Source organism: Leptidea sinapis, chromosome 32 (assembly GCF_905404315.1).
Source record: "Leptidea sinapis chromosome 32, ilLepSina1.1, whole genome shotgun sequence".
Taxonomy (NCBI): Eukaryota; Metazoa; Arthropoda; class Insecta; order Lepidoptera; family Pieridae; genus Leptidea; species Leptidea sinapis.
In genome coordinates, this window is record NC_066296.1 from 4,724,620 (window position 1) to 4,746,835 (window position 22,216).

At 37.6% G+C, this 22,216-nt stretch overlaps 2 protein-coding genes and 1 long non-coding RNA gene across 4 annotated transcripts in view; all 3 read left to right on the plus strand.

Annotated features, from left to right (window-relative positions):
• LOC126974440 (solute carrier family 22 member 6-like) overlaps positions 1-10,896 on the plus strand; it is a 34,534-nt gene extending 23,638 nt beyond the window's left edge. The window contains exons 2-8 of the mRNA XM_050821931.1: positions 706-916; positions 1,960-2,060; positions 2,378-2,532; positions 2,805-3,171; positions 3,947-4,206; positions 5,451-5,632; positions 6,829-10,896. Coding sequence (XP_050677888.1) covers positions 706-916; positions 1,960-2,060; positions 2,378-2,532; positions 2,805-3,171; positions 3,947-4,206; positions 5,451-5,632; positions 6,829-6,987 — 1,435 coding nt within the window. The 3' untranslated portion in view covers positions 6,988-10,896. The remainder of the gene's footprint in view (positions 1-705; positions 917-1,959; positions 2,061-2,377; positions 2,533-2,804; positions 3,172-3,946; positions 4,207-5,450; positions 5,633-6,828) is intronic.
• LOC126974509 (uncharacterized) overlaps positions 1-22,216 on the plus strand; it is a 289,593-nt gene that overhangs the window by 192,163 nt on the left and 75,214 nt on the right. The window lies entirely within an intron of this gene.
• LOC126974427 (organic cation transporter protein-like) overlaps positions 21,614-22,216 on the plus strand; it is a 75,817-nt gene continuing 75,214 nt past the window's right edge. For both annotated transcript variants that reach the window (XR_007731527.1, XM_050821916.1), the window contains exon 1: positions 21,614-21,822. Coding sequence is in view for 1 of the 2 variants with exons in the window: in XM_050821916.1 (XP_050677873.1) it covers positions 21,626-21,822 (197 nt within the window). In the remaining variant the exon portion in view is untranslated. The remainder of the gene's footprint in view (positions 21,823-22,216) is intronic.

A 22,216-nucleotide genomic window follows, 5' to 3' on the forward strand; every position in this document is an offset into this window, starting at 1 on the left:
TAATATAAAAGTTATATAGAATGGAAAGTGATATTCAATTATTTGAATGGAAAAGGCAAAACATCTTTGCTTAAAAGTCATACAGGGCTCATAATTTGTACGTAATTAAAAAAATCCACTTACTAGATCTCCTTCAAACCAAATAATGTACATCATATATTTTTTACTTTTTTCATTCTCTTATTTTAGAAGTTACAAGGGTGGGGGGAGGTGGAAGTGTCTCTCGCGCAATTTAATTACTTTAGAAAAAAAAAGTATGTGTGTCAGCTCCGAAGCACGACTGGAGTTTACTCCTCAAGTTAAGTTTTTCTTAATAATGATCATAGTGATACAAAGTTTGATAATTATTTTATATTTTATTCGTATATATTACATAGATTTATTCAGACTCAGAGCTGACATTCGATTAATGATACAAGAGGCTTACAGTAACTAAAGTATGAAATAAATACTTTGGTCTAAATAGGGTCAATATATCTTTAGAATACTGCGTCAATTACTGTTACTGATTTTGTTGTTGACACAGTGCGTCTGCTGCATATTTTCAGAAATTAGGCGTCCAAAAACTCAATCAACGGAATCGCTGTTTCCGATGCAAAATTTACATTAAACCTCTAAACTGCATAGGACCAACTTTACCCCGCTATGTTGTAAGCCAACATGTCAGTTGATAAGTGCTCTGAGGAAACGTGTTTTTGTGTGCAGATGCTACATCCCGGAATGTGAGGACAATAGTACGCAGGCAGCAGCCGAAGAGTGGGCGCCTGACTGGGGCATGTGGGCTCTGCACGCCGACGAGCCATGCCGCCGCCCTCAGCCTCTTGACTCAGCCTGTCAGCAGCGCTCTTTCAACACCAGCTCGTTGCAGGACTGCGACGGGTTTGTGTACCAGCACCGCAGCAGCATCGTGTCCGAGGTATATACCGAGTATAGTAAAGCTAACGAGAGGAGATAAAGAATGTAAACAAACGGACCGTTACTGAGTTATATTGCCATAAATTCGGCTGATTTGGACTCTTCCGATGAATCATCTTCGTATTATACAGACGACAGCGATAAGAATAGGGAATCCAAAATTTGTTTATAATCTATTCAATTAAAATTGTTAAACTTGTAAAGTCTTACGAAAAACAGAGTCTAGGAAAACTTAGAACTAACTAGCTTTGATTAATAAATAAAAATGAGTTTACTGAAACAAAATAAGTTTACTGAACAATGCACCAGACTTGTGCATGTTTACTTAAAGCTAAAAAGTTTAACGTGTAAGATAAATCACGAGTGACCTTTTGGGCTTTTCCCAGACATTTATACGCAAATGCTTTGAAAATGGGGATTTATGTCATATCGCTTTGGGATTCACTTTAAGTTATGAAAAAAGTAACTGAGAACTGCATGGTGGACGATGGCTGTACATCCAGTTCGTGAAACAATGCTAATTTAATATTTGATGTCAGAGAAGAAGGACAAACGATCGTACGGGTCATCTGGTGTTTAGTGATCACCGCCGCCCCACATTGTCTTGCAATACTAGAAGGATCACAGAAGCGTTGCCGGCCTTCCCCGGCATGTCGTAACGTCCCGAAAACACCGCACAAGGAAGCTTTTTATATCCAGATGGTGGGTATGATATCCTAATTTGTAGCTATATGAGTATGGGTGTAAAAGCTCTACCGGTGCGTTTTACCTGGAAACTTTGGGTCTTATAATAATGTATTGTATAAAATAATGTAAACTCTCGCAAAACTCGAAAATGAATAGTCAGTTAGGGCAAGTGCTGTCTTTTTGAAGATACCCATGTAGAACTGAAAACGTTATCTAATTGTGTGCGAAGGTGGCATTCGGCAGCAGGAATCATGTGAACTTCGGAACACTCCCCGTGACGATGCAAATTTCTTGAATATAATGTAAAATTATAGAGAAAGTCAGCAGGGTTAAAGGCATGAACTAACCTGATTTCAGTTCGACCTGGCATGTCAGGAGTGGAAGCGGACTTTGGTGGGCACCACGCACAACGTGGGCATGCTGGTGTCGTTGCCCATCATGGGATACGTCTCGGACAAGTAAGTTATGTTCTTGTGAGGCCAGTTGAATTATTATCGTTAACTCATCATCATTAGCCGAAAGACGTCTACTGCTGGACAAAGACCTCTCCCAAAGATCTCCACGACAATCGGTCCTGCCCTCATCCAATATGATCCGGCAAAATTGACCAGATCGTCGATCTATCTTGTCTTGGAGCCTACCGACACTGCCTCTTCCGTATCGTTAGCTCAGTCACGGCAAATTCCAATATTCAGTACGCAATGAATGCTTTCTTTTAGCTTCAAATTTTGGCAAAATTTAATGGTCTCACTAACTCTCTCCAACTATTACGTAGATGGGGAAGAAGAGCAGCGCTGCTGACGAGTGGAGTGGGCGCCGGTTTTCTTGGACTGTGCAAGTCGTTCGTGACTTCATACCCGGCCTACCTCGTTATGGAGTTTCTGGAGACTGTCTTCGGTGCTAGCGTCTACCCAGCAGCTTTTGTCCTAAGTAAGCATTTTTGGCATCACTCTTTTTATGGTTTTTTATTAATTTTTTATGGTACAAATAAAAATTTATTTCCCATCTTGATGAAAAACTCGCATTTAGTCCCTGGTACGAGGGACAAAAATCATATACGCACCACGTGAGATAAGTAGGACATTCTCCCCTGCAGTTGTCACCCTCGTGAAAATATTCCGCGGATGATAATGACCTACTTTTCTCCATAGGTGCGTTATATAACCATTACGCAATTTAACATTAAATAATTCTGGTTTCAGTGATTGAATGGTTGGGAGTAGAACACAGAATCTTAGCTAGCTTATTGCTGGGCATTCCATTGTCTGCTGGTGCGGCTACACTGTCTCTCCTAGACTATCTGACCGGCTACTGGAGAACGTGGGCACGTTTGGCGTATCCACCTTCATTCCTGCTACTACTGTACCCTTGGCTTCTGCCAGAAAGTATCAGGTGGCTCATCGCTAATGGTAAAATGCGCGAAGCAGTGAGTGTCATCAAGAAAGCAGCGAGAGCGAACAAAATAGCAGTGCCTGAAGATACGTTGGAGAGAATTCTAACGAAGGATCGGGTTGTTGATAAAGTGGAAGTGGTTGTCGAGGAGGAAAGCCTGTTCCGTGCTTTTATCAGGTGAGTTCAATATTAAAATCTAAATATCACTGTTTAGCAATTGACAATGCGTTACCGCATTTCTGAAAGCTTTGATTATATTTGACAGCGTAATAGATCATTTAAATCCGGCTTGAAGGACCAAATATGCATCAGTTTAAACTATAAATTTTTTAGTAAAACATAAACTAAGCTTTATTAAGAATTGTATTTAAATAATAAACCTGATCATAATATTCAGTGGGGCTTAGATGAAAATTGTCGTCATTACACCAGAAATATTGTATAGTCAAGTAACACTGACACAATGGTTGTAAATATATATGGAGCTTAGATTATACGACTAGATAGAATCTCTTGTTGTTAGACAACTGATAAAAACAGGTTAGGTTTAATACAAGCTACGTCTTACACTCGCGATTTGTATGACACAATTAAAATCACGTAGGACACGGAAATGACCCTTATGAATGTCAAAAAAAAAATTGTTTTTCTTATCGAATCTAGTGCTACTTCGTAAAGGTTGAGCTAATGAGAAGAAGTAGCAAGAAACTCATTGCCACTCTTTTAAATCATGATTAACATTTTCATCGCTATACAAATCATTTCAATTACAATATAATATGTAAAGTGATGCAACAAACATACTCAAACGTCAAATAGGCAATGCCTAACGAGACGAGTAAGTGAAAAAAGTATATGTTAATTAATACATAACAAAAGTTATTGAGTACTGTAGCTGCATCATCCACATAAATGATCTCAGATATGGAGAATATAAGTTTGTGTCTATCAGATACGGCGCCCTGCGGCAGCGGCTGTGTGTTTGCTTCGCGTGGTGGGCTAGTGCGGTATTCGTGTTCTACGGGCTGGCGGTTCGCTCGCACGCCCTGGCCGGATCTGCGCACGCCAACTACGCCCTGTTGGCGGTGGCAGAGCTTCCAGCCCTGCTGCTCAACACGCTGCTTCTGGACCGCGCTGGTCGCCGCCCGCTGCTCACCTCCGCCTTCTTGCTGACAGCAGCCGCACTCATCGCCATTCCCTGCCTCCCTGACCGTGAGTCCTCGTAGATGGCATTTTTTATTTTATCGACACCCATGCTTTAAATCCTCTATTAAAGATTCTGAAACAGTTAGCTTACTGCTAACATTAAAAAAAGCCAGTCCTAGTAACTATTACATCATCCAAACGAGTGTTGTAATGTTGTACTGAATTTCATTACAACACTCGTTTGGATGATGTTATGGTTATTAGGACATTGGACTCATATTATGGGTGTAGATAAACTTTTGTATGCAACTGTTGATAATAAATAATCGGCATTACTCGCAATTTTATGCTTTTGCAAATATTTATCTAGCTTTGGGCTTAACAAGGTTTGCGGTTTTTAAGGAGCTTTCTTGCACGTACTACAAAGCTATGGAATGAGCTTCGTTGTGCAGTGTTTCCAAGACGATCGATATGGGTACCTTCAAAAAAAGCGCGTACACCTACCTTAAAGGCCGGCTCCTCCGGACTTTTAAGTAGATCTGGTTTAGATTTCATTTTCGTAAACATTAAAAATTTATCTAATTTTAGGTAATGTGTATTTTTATTACTATATTTCATCTTATTAAATGTATATTAAATCCAGACGAACTCCGGACTAGAGTCTACAGCTGATATCTATAGACCGCACTTAGACTTTCCTCAGACTTTACTTACTTAAAACTTAGATAAGTGTGATAAAATGCGAATGCGAATTTGACTTTGCATTTTGTTGTTTTTGCTAAAGTTCAGCATAATATCAGCTGTCAAAAGACTATAAAAACGAAATCAATAATTATGCTAAGCTTACACTCAGCTAAATTTTACGTAAGTAAAGTCAGATTTTACTTTACAAAGTCTAATCACGCTCTATAGAATTCCGCCTTAAGGTCCGGACTTGTTCGGATTAATCCCTGGGATGGTAACCCTAATTGCATGGCTAATAAAGCTTGTCTATGGCAGCCTAGCGAAACTCTCAAACAAAACAGCGATTGTATGAAACGTACAGTCATTGATAGATTGACATATTATGACAGCTGCTATAATCTTGTAAAAAACGGAGATAGCCGAAATCCACTACGTTTTAAGCAACTGTTCGCTTTCAAACTTAGCCGGATTATACTTCGGCGCCAATCGCCATACTGTAATTACTACTATTTAAAACTTATGTCAAATCACTGCACGTTTCATAATAAACTAAATTTCAATTTTAACTTACGCAGTCCCGCCTCTAATTACTTAGTATTTACATCCTCTTTGGTGTATGGTCGCAGAAGCCAGTGCGGTGGGCACGGCGCTATTCCTAGCGGGAAAAGTTGGTGCCACGATGGCTTTGAACGCGCTCTACGTGTACACTGCTGAGCTGTTCCCCACACGGGCCCGCCAGCGTCTCCTGGCTGCCTGCTCCACGTGCGGCCGCCTAGGGGCCATCCTGGCGCCACAGGTGCCCCTGCTGGTAAGAAGAACTGTTTAGCGTGGCAGTTAGATTTCTAGCGCACCTGGGAGGCTCCTTTGCACAGGATGCCGGCTAGATTATGGGTACCACAACGACGCCTATTTCTGCCGTGAAGCAGTAATGTGTAAGCATTATTATGTTAGGCTCCTTTGCACAGGATGCCGGCTAGATTATGAGTACCACAACGACGCCTATTTCTGCCGTGAAGTAGTAATGTGTTAGCTTTATTATGTTAGGCTCCTTTGCACAGGATGCCGGCTAGATTATGAGTACCACAACGACGCCTATTTCTGCCGTGAAGTAGTAATGTGTTAGCATTATTATGTTAGGCTCCTTTGCACAGGATGCCGGCTAGATTATGAGTACCACAACGACGCCTATTTCTGCCGTGAAGTAGTAATGTGTTAGCATTATTATGTTAGGCTCCTTTGCACAGGATGCCGGCTAGATTATGAGTACCACAACGACGCCTATTTCTGCCGTGAAGCAGTAATGTGTAAGCATTATTATGTTAGGCTCCTTTGCACAGGATGCCGGCTAGATTATGAGTACCACAACGACGCCTATTTCTGCCGTGAAGTAGTAATGTGTTAGCATTATTATGTTAGGCTCCTTTGCACAGGATGCCGGCTAGATTATGAGTACCACAACGACGCCTATTTCTGCCGTGAAGCAGTAATGTGTAAGCATTATTATGTTAGGCTCCTTTGCACAGGATGCCGGCTAGATTATGAGTACCACAACGACGCCTATTTCTGCCGTGAAGTAGTAATGTGTTAGCATTATTATGTTAGGCTCCTTTGCACAGGATGCCGGCTAGATTATGAGTACCACAACGACGCCTATTTCTGCCGTGAAGCAGTAATGTGTAAGCATTATTATGTTAGGCTCTTTTGCATAGGATGCCGGCTAGATTATGGGTACCAGCGCCCTTTTTCTGCCATGAACTAGTAATGCAAACATTATTTAGTTTCGGTCTGAGGGGCGCCGTAGCTAGTGAAATTACTGGTCAAATGAGACTTAACATCTTTCATCATCAATAAAATACCAAATATCATCTCAATTGTAGTGCCGCTCAGAATTTTTGGGTTTTTGAAGAATTCTGAGCGGCACTGCATTTTTATCAGCTTAACGTCCCGCCTGTCTCGTTTTTTATTCTCATAAAAAGACGTAACAGCTTTGTGGTTTCTGTGCAGGCCGCGTACCGCGCCTGGGTGCCTACTGCCGTTCTTGGTACGCTGCCGTTGCTGAGTGCAGCGCTGACACGTCTGGTGCCCGACACCCTGGGACGCCGGCTACCCGATTCCTTCGCCGACCTGGATTCCAGCGCTACCGACGTATCCGAGCTGCCCTGACCACACCTCATCAGCAGACATGGAACGTTTTTATCGTGATATTTATTAGGCTTTACGGGTCCCGGTTGCTCGCAGACCGCGATATTAGTTATTAAGTGCAACAGGTAGCTGTCATATAAACCTGTAATGAATGAATGCTCAACATTAGCATGAAGCCTTAGATTATTAATACGTCTAGATTAGCCTGTAACAGCTGTGAAAACGTCGAAAAAAATTCAGTTTGACAGTTAACCTCTGTTTTGAGCAATACACGCACACTAAAAGAAAGTGACACAAATTGCGTGTGTAAGACGTAGCTTGTCACGCACACTAAAGTTATAAACCTGGCCTGTTTTCATTGGAAGTATAGCAGCAAAAGGCTATATTTAGACGTTTAACTTATCTAAGGATGAAGCTATTAGGGTAATGTTTTCCACTGGAAGCACATGAATTTCCTTATGTTTCGTGAATGTCATTTAATAATATTTAGCGAATATTTAGTGAGAAAAGTCATCTGTTGCTTGGGTGACTCACTGTTAATTATATAAAAAATAAACAATACACTACTTTAAAATGCAGCTGCTGTTAATTGTCTGTTGTGAGTCATAAATAATTAATGTGCTAAACAAATACTAAGTATGCAACAAAAATATAACTATATTTATGATTACATAATATAAAACTATCATTAAGGGGAAGTGTACCAAGAATACTGGCAGCATTTCCACATTGGATAGCTAGGCCGATCCGTTGACCGAAATAGCCGCCAGCGCTTGGGTTTCCAGTAGCCCTTTTGAGGTGAATAAATAGTACTTTGTACATTCGCCGCGCCTCTGGTCAAGTGATTCGACACCAAACGGCACAAAGATGTAAGACTCTCTGAGACCGACATATTTGCGACGTTTGCTGTCTTCGGCAGTCGAAGCACCAGCCCCAGCACCAACTTACGTAACTTGGACATGCGAAGGAGCCAGAGTCCATGCCCAAGCCACTAGGGTCATTGATATCGCGGCGGATAATACCATTTGGCTCTAAAACAGCTGGTATATTAAGAGCGGCAAATGACTTGCGGATGATTTCATTAATGCTGGCGTGACGACTGTGAGTAGGAGAGTTAGTTACCTTAAACTAAGAATGTAGGTACGTACATAATTTTAAATATTGATTTGATCATAATAAAAAAAGTGTGTATGCACTTTCTTGCATTCTTCTTTTCATTCTTCATGCTTTCTATGCACTATTCTTCTTTGGCCTAACGAAGGAAAAATCATTAAAATGATTTTATTACTCGTGCTATTCTACGTTTTTAGAAAGAACAATTTTGTAAAAATCTTGCAATGTTGACTTTGATGATTAATTATTAAATAATGAAAACGGCCGTATGGCCTTGAACCCTTTGCCTGTCCTAATAATGGAAGAAGAAACCAAAAAAAAAAAATTACGAATGACGCAAACGTCAGAAAATTTCACTTCAACCTGTTACTTTTGTGTTACAGTGATGCGCGCGCATCTTAAAATTTCACTCTCATCATTTTTTCATAACGCGCCTAAAGAAGTATAACTTCAATTAGTACCGTCCTAATATGTTATTCCCAGTTGGTTATAAATAAATAGATCTAAGGTGTTATTTTTTTGTGGCCTTGTCGCTTTCCGGCCCAGTGCGAACATCTCTTGAGTACAAGTAAAATTAGTAGTGTAATAGTGAAGGCGAAATTATATTTTTATTGATTTATTTTAATATTAAGCATAAACACAATGAGATTAAAATTATATTAAAAAAATTACTTTTTGTGATTGTTTATCCCAGTTGTGAAAGAATTCCCAAAATAAACTAATTGTTAAGGTAAGATAGTCTCTCTAATTAAAATAATACTGCATAAATATACCTCTTACGTTTACATTTATATATGATAATATTATTATACTAATAATATCTAAATATTAAATGTATGCATCTATCCCTATTCTTACGATTAAAGGTACGGACAGACGTGCTCAAAAAAGCGTGCTTTTAAGTATGCTTAAAGTTAGCATGCTCATGCAACTGTTCACATTTGCCAGCAATAAGCATGCTTGCTTAAGCATACTCATAAATAAGCATGCTCAAAGCAAACGTACCGGACAGACGTGCTGCTATTTGGCACCAGGCTCATGGACAAAATGGATGTACAAAGATATAGTAACAGTGATATCCATACAGACCTGTTCAGACATGTAGGCGCGGGTAGAAGGGGGCGTGCTCCGAGCGCGTCTGAACAGGTTTGCTTATTAGCATGCTATTATCGATTTGATCTCGATCCGCGGCGGGCGACTATGATTATTTTATTGAGTTCTGTATGGATATCACTGTCACTATATCTTTGTACATCCATTTTGTCCAAGAGCCTGGTGCCAAATAGCACAGTGCAGCACGTCTGTCCAGTACGTTTGCTTTGAGCATGCTTATTTATGAGTATGCTTAAGCAAGCATGCTTATTGCTGGCAAATGTGAACAGTTGCATGAGCATGCTCACTTTAAGCATACTTAAAAGCACGCTTTTTTTGAGCAAGTCTGTCCGTACCTTAAAGGTACGGACAGACGTGCTCATTACTAGCACGAAAGCATGCTAAACATGCAAAACAGTAGCATGCTCGAAAATCAAACGTCGGTTGATTTTTGAGCACGCTCTAAATAAGTATGCTCATTACAGTACACACGTGCTACTAATGAGCACATGCTCAATAAAAGCATGCTTTCGTGCTAGTAATGAGCACGTCTGTCCGTACCTTTAAGGCTGGGGACCGAACCAAAGCCCTTAAAGGCCTCGCACAAGATGCCATAGTTTTAATTCAGAATTAGAAGCATTTTCAAATTATTACAAGCATAATACAATTTTCTTTAAAAAATTAACAAAGCTGTGTCATCTTAAATAGTATTGGTAAACAGAAAATAACTATTCATACAATTTTTATCTAGATTGAATGTTAATACATGGCTCCATCTCTTAAATATTAAGGGTACTTTGTTGATTTTTCATTTCGCACTGTCTATAAAAATAGAAATGTAATGAAAAAATTAATTTTCTTCTCATATTCTGTAGATATATAATTATTTTTTGTAAAAATAAAAGCTTTATGTAAATCTTTAAGAAATGGTTTCAATTATGCGATGTTTTGGCGGTTGGGATAGCGGCCTTAAACTAAATATATTTAGGGAAATCGACTTGTACCATACTGTTTTTAGTTTTAGTTTGTATTTTACAAAAAACGTTGTTGTAATGTAAAAGTACATAATTATAGATTTATTTTGTAATACCAGCTTTATAAGTTTAATACATAATAAAACATGCCGTGTCTATTAACGACCGATATCTTTTTTAAATCGCAATCCTAATTTGGCGATCAGAGATGGATAGTTTGAATATTTTTGGTGATAAATTATCCAGACGTCTAACGGCCTTTCCCAATATACTATTTACAGATAGAGATAAATTACTACCTTCTACTGTCAATAATCTGAAGCTGTCCCAATATACCCGATAACTGATAAGTCATTCTTATTGCCTTATATTGGGACGCGTGAATTGCAATTTCCATACAAACTTCTATCGCTGGTAAGCTATACGTCGTCCCATTGACAGACAGCGTATACGGATAAGGTGAGTTACCGTCGATAAGTTTATTGGGACAGAAAAGTTAACGATAGTTACGATTTTTATCTCAAGTAAGAGATAGACTGGATATTGGGAATGGCCGTAATTGAATTTTTCTTACATCAATATTTGTATGAATGTGACAGATATGCGTATTCTATACGGACCATATGTATTTGGCAATTAAGTCTGAGATCTATAAAGCGTACTCAGACTTTGCTCAGACTTTACTTACGTAAAACTTAGCTAAAAGCTTATGAACATATTATCAAGAATAAATTGAGATGCCACAGTAAAATTGCTTATTTCTTTAAATTTTTCTCTTAATGATTCTTTAGGACCTAGGTTGTAAATACCCGAATAGCCCTTTTCTGCAGCACAAATATTGTATTAATGGACGGTATTAATGTGAGTAATGGTACAGCACGGTCATCACCCTTTTTTTTATGAAAATAAGGGATGGGACGAGCAGGACGTTCAGCTGATGGTAATTGATACGCCCTGTCCTTTACAATACAGTGCCGCTCAGGATTCTTGAAAAACCCCAAATATTCTGAGCGGCACTACATCTGCGCTCGTCACTTTGAGACATAAGATGTCCTGATGATCCTGCTACCAGTGCCTAGTACGTCGTCTAACTTGTGAAGGAAATATAGGGTTGGATCACTTGGCGTTGCGTAGAGACAAGTTGCTTCATTGTGTGTCTTCTACCGCATTTATCACGGGGAGTGTTCCGAAGAGCTGTTTCACCTGATTCCTGCCGCTGAATTCCACTTTCGCACGACACGCCACAAGTTAGAATATCATCCTCACCATCTGGCGATGTATGGCGGTCCTCCACGGTGCGGTCCTCGTACTACGAAGCTGTGGAATGAGCTTCCTTGTGCGGTGTTTCCGGGACGATACGACATGCGTACCTTCAAAAAAAGGCCGGCAATGCTCCTGTGATTCCGCTGGTATTTCAAGAGAATGGGGGTGGCGGTGATCACTTAATACCAGATGACCCGTACGCTCGTTTATCCTCCTTTTCCGTAAAAAAGGGTAAATTGGTGTTTACGCATTTTATGCCTTTAAGAGTCACGTACCCAAACGGGAACGTAACCCTAGCTCTCCCATAAAAGTATTCCATTCCCTAAATTATTCTTACCACTTACACTCTAGGGGATACGAAAAGGACAATTAAAGAGAAGACAAGAAATTTAGTATCATTCATTTGTTTTGAGACTGTAGACGCTGGCTTCATACTCGTAGGTACGACTATACCCACAGACAGGAAGTAGCACTTTAGAAATTATAAAATTTATGACCACAAACTTATGATGGACCGATGGCCAGTGGGGCAGAAAAGTCCTCGAATGGCGACCACGTGGTCGTACGGTACGTACCGGAAGACGCAGTTTTGGTTGGTCTCCACAAGATGGACCGACGATCTGGTCAAGACGGCAAGACGACGGCAGCGCAGGTTTGATCGTCGCGGAGATCTTTGGGGGAGGCCTTTACCAGTAGTGGACGTCTTCCGGTTGATGATGACCGCGAAATCACACGACGCTATCGGACTTATCTATTAACTAGAGTAGTTGGAAGAAAAACATATTTAAATACATATATGATAGTCTTTTTGTTTAACCTGTACTATGTATTTATCCTCTCCGATATCCTCTGCTTCTTCCAGAGAAGCCCGCCGAGCCCCCTGCGCTCATTGCTTTCCGGGCTGGGACATATATTTTTAAATGTGTGGTAGAATAATGGTGGTTGAAAAGTGATTTAGAAACACTATTTCGAATAAAAATTTGAGGAAGGACACTATACAATCCTCACCTGTAATCGACCCCTTGTCATTGTAATCACGGACGAGTAAAATCAGAAGGACTCCGTGTCACCTTATATAACAGTGAGGCACCAAAACAAGCCGGTAAACGTGTAAATACATAGCCCTACACATACACTTACACTAATACAAGCCGATCGGCCGCCATTATGAGATTTGTGACAGATCAGTTTGCATCGCAATGAAATATTTTAAAAATGCCGTCGTGCGTTGTGAAAAAGTGTAAAAACAATACTATAAAAGTATTTGTGGAAATATGATTAGTTAAGGGAGAAAAAATCGTGTATCTGGTATACCCCGTAACCGCACACAAACTAGCATAAAGGTGCTTCACTTGCTAATATCACGGCGCGGAGTCTTGCTTTTTTACAGTCCGTGATTGTAATGTATGTAAAAGCAGATAATATGGGTCTTTATAATATTATGCACCATTGACGAAACATATTTACTACAGTCTGGCTAACGAAAGCGTGAACCTAGCAAAAGGCGGAAAATTAAAAAAAAAAACTTCATTTGGTATTATCAATTAAGATAGGAATAAATAAATTTGATACTTTTCCTATTTTTTTTATATTTCCTTACCGGTTATTATGTTGGTAATGGTTTTGGTTTTAGATTTTTAAACACTCATTTATAACATAATTCTTGTACCTACACACATTATTGAGGCATGAGTTCTTTGCAGTAAAATGTATTATTTAATATAGTTACTACAACGTACAAAGGGATCATGTTAAAAGAACATAGAGTATTGAAGGGCTACAAATACCAACAGTACAAGAATAATTTAATGAAAATCACTAGACAGCCGAGGTGAGCATAAAAATAAAAGCTATAAAGGACGATAAACAGACCTTAGATATAATAATCAAAAGCTCGTTCTAACATTTCTATTTCCATAGATTCGTCTGAACTACTACTGGAATTATTATCCTGCACACCTACGATCAATTGTTCTAGCTCTTCTATCATTCCATCCCTTGATTTGTACTGAACTTCAACATGAAGAATATGCACTGTCATTCTCTTTCAATGTTCTTGTGTTATACTTTCAAAAGCATCTTTTATGACTGTTTCCATTTGAGCTGCTGAAATGTATGTTTCGTCTAGGTATGTTATTCGTTTTCTTGGTCGCAACTGTCGTCAAAATTATGTGAAATACAATATACAATACTTTCTTGTGAACTAGTAGAACATAAGACACAAAATTTACTTTATTACTAACGCACGATACGTCACGCCACAAATTAGGATATTATCCTCACCATCTGGATGTGTGGCAGTCCTCCACTGTGCGCTTTTCAAGGAGCTTTCTTCCACTTACTACAAAGCTGTGGAATGAGCTTCCTTTTGCGGTGTTTCCGGGACGATACGACATGTGTACCTTCAAAAAAAGCGCGTAAACCTTCTTTGAAGGCCGGCAACGCTCCTATGATTTCTCTGTGTGCAAGAGAATGTAGGCGGCGGTGATCACTTAACACCAGGCTTACGGAAAAGCTCATTTGTTCAACTTTTTCTATAAAAAAATACTTACTAATCTTAAATGAAGTATCAAATTCATTACACCGTACTAACCTACGAATTCAGTCAAGACTGTCTGAGAATGCCTAAACATTTATTTTTTTGCCACAACATCGCGTCCTTCTCTTCTTTGTGTAACGTTTTAACACAAAGCCTGAATTTGCCGGATAGCAATTATTTCCTGCCGATATATTGCAATATACAGTTGCGAGGTTCAGTCCGACAACTCACTCCTGATCATGTTACATATTCATATATCTAGCAGGTATCTATAATTTAGACTAAAAGAGATACTTACGTTTACTACCAAAATATTATTTGTTAAATCCTACATGTAAATTATTTACGGCCTATAAGACTAAAGATATAACAACAATTATATATGAGCCTTTCTTATTATTACTTACTAGCTGACCCGACAGACGCTGCTCTGTCAAAAAATATGATGTAAGAATTTGGGAATGATGTAGTCTACAGCCATCGGAAATATGTAATGAAAGCTATTGATATATTTTTGATATTTTATTTATTTATTTATTAGAAAAGGCTTACCAACTAGACATACAATTAATATTATGACTACTTATAATATAAAATTTCTTATATTTATATTTGTATATCTAACTTATAGGTATGCACAGCGTTGCCTTCATTTATTATTGTAAGTTAAGTAATACTACTACAATATTGTAATTTAAAAATTGTAATTGTAAACACATATGTGTTTACTATTACTAAAAACTATAATTTTATACTTCCAAATTATAAGGGTTCAAAAGCGTATTTTTTAAAATTCCAAATGTATTAAAATTTATATCTATACTACTATTACTATGGAATTTACTTTTATATAATTTTGAGATAAGTTGGATACGTGAATTTGAGCCATAATTGTTTCTGAAGAATCGTACATGTACTGGCAGATATGTACTAATACGACAAGGATAAGGTGGTACACATAATCCAATCTTAGATAGAAGTAATGGACAGTCTAATTGATTATTTAATAATTTATATAAGAAAAGAATTTGTGACGCATTTCTTCGCAATTCTAAGGTTTTCATATTGAAAAATTTTAATTTGTCTTTGTAACTTATAATAGTGTAATTATTAGTGACATAACTCAATTTGGATATAAATTTCTTTTGAACTGACTCAATCCTAGTGATGTACTTTTTGTAATAGGGGCACCAAACTACCGAATTGTATTCAACCTGAGATCTTACAAGGGAATAGTATAGTATTTTAAGCGTAGGAATTGATGTAAAAGCCTTGGTGTTACGTAAGAAAAACCCAAGCATTTTAAAACTTTTGTGAGCTATTTTGTCAATATGTTTATCAAATCTCAACTCCTCGTCTAAAATGACACCCAAATCATTGATATGGTTTATTTGATTTATTTGTATGCCATCAATATGATATTTACTCTCCAATTTCTTTCGTTTCCTAGAAAATTTTATAAAATGACATTTGGACGTATTGAGTTCCATCAAATTATTTTTACCCATAACATTACACGATGGATATCATTCTGTAGTTTCGTTTGATCCTCTGAACAAGTAACTGTACGATATATTTTTAAGTCATCTGCATATAACTCGTAATTTGATTCTTGAATACTTTTGGAAATATCGTTTATAAACAGTGTATACAATAATGGTCCCAAATTAGAGCCTTGAGGGACACCAGATGTTTGTTGAAATTCTTTAGATTGATACCCACTTATTTTAACTACTTGTGGTCGATGAGCTAAATATGATTCTAACCATACCAATACACTTCCTGAGAAGCAGTATGCATCTCTTAGCTTCTTTATTAGCAGGGTGTGGTCGACTTTGCCAAACGCCTTACTAAAATCTGTATACACAGCGTCAACCTCCTTATCATTGCTCATTTCAGTTATATCAGAATCAGTAAAACACATCAAATTTGTAAGGGTTGATCGTTTTTTAACGAAACCATGTTGTTTTTCACTTATTAAATGTTTAGTTTCCCATGAGATTTGGGAACAGACAAAAGATTCAAATATTTTGGCAGGAGTACTTAGTACAGTAATTGGTCTATAATTTTTAATATCCGATTTATTACCCTTCTTGAATATAGGCACCACCTTCCCTTTTTTCCATTCACTTGGAAATATACCGTCCCTCAGAGATTTATTATATATTATTGATAAAGGTATCGATAATTCCGCAGCACAATTTTTATAGAATACGGGAGGTATACCATCAGTTCCCGCACTTTTATTAATGACAAGAGACATTAACTTATTTTTAACTTCTGTTTCGCTTACCTGTAGGTGATTTGTACTATTTTTATTAAATTTTGATGTAGTGTGTCTATCCTTTTGTGGTGATACAATTTTTGATGTGTTATTATATATAGATGAAAAGAACTCAGCAAAATAGTTAGCAATCTCAGTGCCATCGTTCGATGAACTATCGTTAAATTTCATTAAAGATGGAATTACACTTGTATTAATTACCTCTTTTAGATTTTATGTAAGACCAGAACATTTTTGGGTTTACTTTTTTATTATCTTATATTTTTTTTATATATTTTTCATAAGCACTATTTATAAGCACACGAGATCTTTCTTTTAATAAGTTATATTGTAGTTTATCCATTTCATTCATATATTTTTTGTAGCGTTTTCGTATCTTTTCTTTCTCATTCAACACTTGAATAAGGTTATGTGTGAACCAGGGAGGGTATTTATAATTTCGTTTGAATTGTTTAGGAACATGTAGATTTATAAATTTATGTAAAATGGAATAAAATTTCGTTACCATAGCATCTATATCCATACAGCTACTTAATTCTGACAACCAGTTTATCGATGAAATTTCACTTTTTATTAATTCATATGCACCCTTGAAGAAATTGAGAGAATTTTCATGGACATTATTTTTTTCTTTTAAATAACTCATTTGAAGCAGGTCTAACGATACATTTAATGGTGGATGATGATAATCCGTACTTGAGATAGCATCTAATGTCTCCACTACCGTCACACTCTTTATGTCTGACAGCACCAAATCTAAAACTCTACTATTTTTATTTAACACAGAATTAAATTGTTTACTATTACAAAAAGCCATGTGGTCAATCAAAGAGGTCCCTATTGGAGTTTGAAAATTAATGGGTTCCAGAAATTTATTGTCGTCCTCTATGGTACATTTTATAAAACTCATATTAAAATCCCCAATTATCAAATGTTTCTTAGATTCATATACAGCAATAGATGATTTCGAGAAAAAGGCCTGAAGAACTGTTTTATCAATAGGAGGAGACATATATACGGCACATAAGCTTAATTTGTCAAACCCATTAGCAATTTTAATCTCTAATTCTACCCATAAGTCTTCCGCAATACTTTCAAAAGAGGTCATTCTATGAGATTTAATACATTTATGTACGGCAATGAGAACACCGCCACCATCCCTATTACTATATGAAGAATTAGACTGCCTATCACGTCTATAAATCTCATAGCGATCGTCAAATATTTCTCCATCATAAATATTGCTATTAAGCCAGGTCTCAGTTAGTATAATTATCATATAATTATGTAATAATACGTTTTTATTAATCTCATCCAACTTAGTTCTCATTCCCCTTATATTTTGGTAGTATATATCTAATGTTGCATTATTAAAAACATTTAAATTAATAGACATATAAATTAAATAAAATTAAAATCTAAACAGAACGGTGAGAAAACAATATAAACAAGAATTCTAAAATAAATAAGAAAATTATTTAAATAACTTTTCCAGTTGTTCCGGGCTCAAAATAGTCTTGGAGGGAGAATTTTCGTCTTTACGGATAAATATTTTACTGTTTCTTACCCAAACAAATTTATAACCGTTTTCTTTGGCTTTCTTTCGGGCATCGGCCTGCAAGGATTTGTTGGCTCGCGTCAAGTGTTCGTTCACAAATATTGGCACTTGGGGACCAGCAATGCCCAATAGCGTTGAGGAGAGTTTAGTGTCTTTGTGTATCTTGTTATATAATATAACAGCTGCAAGTAAATTGTCGCGCATTAATTTTTTAGGAAGCTGACATATAAGGGCTCTTGGCTTATTTGATTCACGATTATACTTAGCAACTCTCGTAGCCAATAAAATATTCTTTGACGATGAAAGGTTAAACCCAACTACGCTACAGAGTTGTTCGACAATTTTCTTTGTATTTTCGTTTCTATGTTCCGGGATTCCAATAATTTCTATATTGCTCTGTCGTGCAATTTGCTCCATAGACCCAATTCGAGATTTTAACTCGCTTACGGTATCACATAGGGTGTCTTTTTCAAAGCGGAGAGATGATATTTCCGTGGTTTTGGAATTGACAACTTCTAATAATTCTTCGTATTGATTATTAAGAACTATATATTGATATATTAAAAATGAAACTAAAACGTTTTCCTGAATGATTTTATATTATTATTTAGTTATAAAATAATAAGGATTAATATAGTATTTGTGTAAACAGATCTCAGCAGTGGGAAGCTCCTTTGCACAGGAAGCCGGCTAGATTATGGGTACCACAACGGCGCCTATTTCTGCCGTGAAGCAGTAATGTGTAAGCTTTACTGTGTTTCGGTTTGAAGGGCGCCATAGCTAGTGAAATTACTGGGCAAATGAGGATTAACATCTTATGTCTCAAGGTGACGAGTGCAATTGTAGTGCCGCTCAGAATTTGGGTTTTTGGAGAATCCTGAGCGGCACTGCATTGTAATGGGCATGGCGTATCAATTACCATCAGCTGAACATCCTACTCGCCTCGTCCCTTATTATCATAAAAAAAATATAAAAAATAAAAATCTTAAATTTTTTAAAGTATTAAAATGCATATAGTATGTTTTCCTTAAGAGATATACATATCGCGGACTTTTCTGTAGAAAAATCAAATAAACTTAGACAAAAGTTAAATAAACTTAATTTAATTAGGATTAAACTAAGCGCTTCATTCGCTTTATATTTCTTTTAAATTACTATTAAATACTAAAAAGTTGAGCTCGTGAGGAGAACATAATATAAGAAACTCAACGTCCACTCTTTTCAATCAAATACAGTATTTTACAATGGCTGTAATATACGTAATACCTAAATTAGTTTGTAAGGTGCTGCATCCAATATATTAGTCGTGTAATATTAGGAGACGACCCGGCACACGACGCCGTCGCAAGCAATGCCATTCAGTGTGCATGACGAACCTACGTAAGATACACAATTCCACCATACATTATTTTGTTATATCTCAAGGGGCGTTTTCGTTGAAAGCTCCCAGACGGCCTATTATCCTATCCGACATCTTCAACAATTTCAATAATATATACAAAAACTTTGCAAATTATATACTCAAACCTTTCTCGAGAACCACGATGTCCATTGGTGAAAACAGCATGATCGGTGCAGTAGTTTTATCGGGAACAGACAGACAGACAGACGCTGCGGAGGACTTTGTTGTATAATAATATGTAGTGATAAAGTATTTCATAGTACCTATATATAGGCAAATACATAATAAAAGGCATTTATTTTCTCAAAATTGATTCCTTTAGAATTCTATTTGATGTCATTTCTAATAAATACTACCGCTTCGGAAACAAATAGAGCTCTGAGAGTGAAGAAGCGGCGCAAGAAACTCTCCCAGCATTCTTTTTTTGCGCTCTTTTCAATAAAAATATACAATATTGTACAGTCATTTATATCGCTATAGGATAATCACAATCAATATGTTTGCCGAACGCAGGTGTTCCACAGTTTGTTTGCAGATGTTGAACAATGATATTATGTAAAAAATAATGAATAAAATAAGTATATATGTCACTTTTCATTTATTCAATAAGTAAGAATAATACATTCGTGCTCAGTGGTCCTCTATGATTTCCTGAAGGCTTATTGACATCAGAGTGTCTTGTGAGCTGTTGAAGGTTCGATCACCAGTGGGTATATGTTGCCGGCGCTCTGGTAATCTATGTAATTGATCCAAAAACTACTTTTAAAATAAGTTATTTTAACACAAATCATAGGTATGGACTCGGCAACGCGGATGCCTAGTACTCATTTTGATGTCATTACTAATATACTAGATACTACTACCGTTTCGGAAACAAATGGCGCTCTGAAGAAGCGCCGTAAGAAATCCTCCCAGCATTTTATTTTGCACTCTTTTAAAGCAAATATACAATATTTGCGAACACTTTAAAGTTTAAAAAGATCATTTAAAGTTATTTAAAATGCCTGAGCGGTACTTGACAACGGTCAGTCTTCAGCTCTGATGAAGTCCGAAACGTTCGTTTCCAACCAAGACTGTGTAGACCAAGCTTTATGAACCGGTGCCGATTCTTGCTGCTAGGACCATTCTTGGTTATTGAACGTGGTGTTGTTTGATACCTTTTTCACAAAAGTATGGTAATACCCCACCAAATCATTACTGAAGTCGGACAGTGCCCAAGTGCCCAGACTCTGTCGACTAATTGGTAAGCTTCTTTAGAGCTTTGAGCATTAATACGGTCATTTTGTTTGTTAAAATGTTGCTCAGTTGTAAAAAAATTCTCATCCATAATCAAAAATTTTCTATGGCTTCCCTTTGCATACCGCTTCAGTAGTTGTTTCAATTTTACCACCCTATTCTTTTTTAAATAATCAGTTAAGAAAATCTGCAAATTCTAAATCATCTTTTAAAATACGTGACATGGTTCTAGATGCTATTTCCATCTCCCGAGATAAAATCTTTTGCTTTCGGACAGGATTTCTTTGAATTCTTTCCCATACTGCTTTGACCACCTTTTTCGTACGAACACTACGTGGACGGCCAGATCTTTTTTTGTCACCACCAGAAGAGGTCTCATTGTACCTAGTACCCGGTGTATGTCAGTCCGTCAGTCAGTCCGTGTGAGTCCGTCAGTCAGTCCGTGTGGGTCCGTCAGTCAGTCCGTGTGGGTCCGTCAGTCAGTCCGTGTGCAAGTTTACTCGTACTGTATCAATGGCAGCTGCCAATAACAGACATATATAAAATATCACAATATTTTTTAACGAATCACTTTTTGGAGAGAAATATGCTGCGCTGAACGCAGAAGTTCAATAGTTTTAGAAGTATATTAGTTAAATCTTTCTAGCATGCTTAGCTTAAGCTAAGACAGCCCAATGCAATAGTTCTACCAGTGGGAGGCTCCTTTGCACAGGATGCCGGCTAGATTATGGGTACCACAACGGTGCCTATTTCTGCCTTGAAGCAGTAATGTGTAAGCATTACTGTGTTTCGGTCTGAAGGGCGCCGTAGCTAGTGAAATTACTGGGCAAATGAGACTTAACATCTTATGTCTCAAGGTGACGAGCGCAGTTGTATTACCGCTCAGAATAATTGAGGTTTTTCAAGGATCCTGAGCGGCACTGCATTGTAAATTACCACCAGCTGAATGTTCTGCTCGTCTCTTCCCTTACTTACATAAAAAAAAGTTAAGTTCGCGTCTTATAACAATCACCCAAGTTTTACAATAAAGTCTATGTGTCGTCAATATAAGTGCTGTTTGAGCAGTGGTCCAGTTAACCTCAACAATGGCGTGTAATTTGATTGACAAGAGTCCCTGACATAGAGCATGATAGAAAGCCGCGCTCCATCGGTCGGGGCAGGCTGACTCAGTAACCAGTGCGCGGCGAAGCGGTGAACGATGAGCACACGGGCGTACGACACCAGCATGGCTCAGGTCCGACTGACAGCTGGAGTGGACGTGGACGGAATTATGGTGGCGCTGGGACAGGCGGGAAGATACCACGTGAGGGTGTTCATCATGGTGGCATTGGCTGCCTTCCAAGTGGGTCTGCTGCACACTACTTACATATTCCTGGCGGGAAGTGTCCCCTACAGGTAAGCCTGAAGCCATATTATGCTATTTTCGTTAATTAACGCGAGTGTTACACTTTTTTTTTACGACCTATATGGCCAACATAGTGTTTAGTGCCCTGCCTACTGCGCTAGAGGTCCCCGTTTCAAATCCCGGTCGGTGCAAACATTTATTTGATGAATATAATTGTTTGTTTCTGAGTTATGTATGTTTATATGTATTTATGTATGTTTAAGTAAGTATATTGTATTAAATATATCGTTGTTTTGTACCCATAGCACAGGCTATGCCTACTACTTTGGGGCAAGATAATTTGTGTCAAAGTATGTAAATATAATTTTAAAAGAAACGATTCTTTTGGGAACTTCAAATTGTATATTTATATGATGGATATACCAGTGCGAGGCTCCTTTGCAC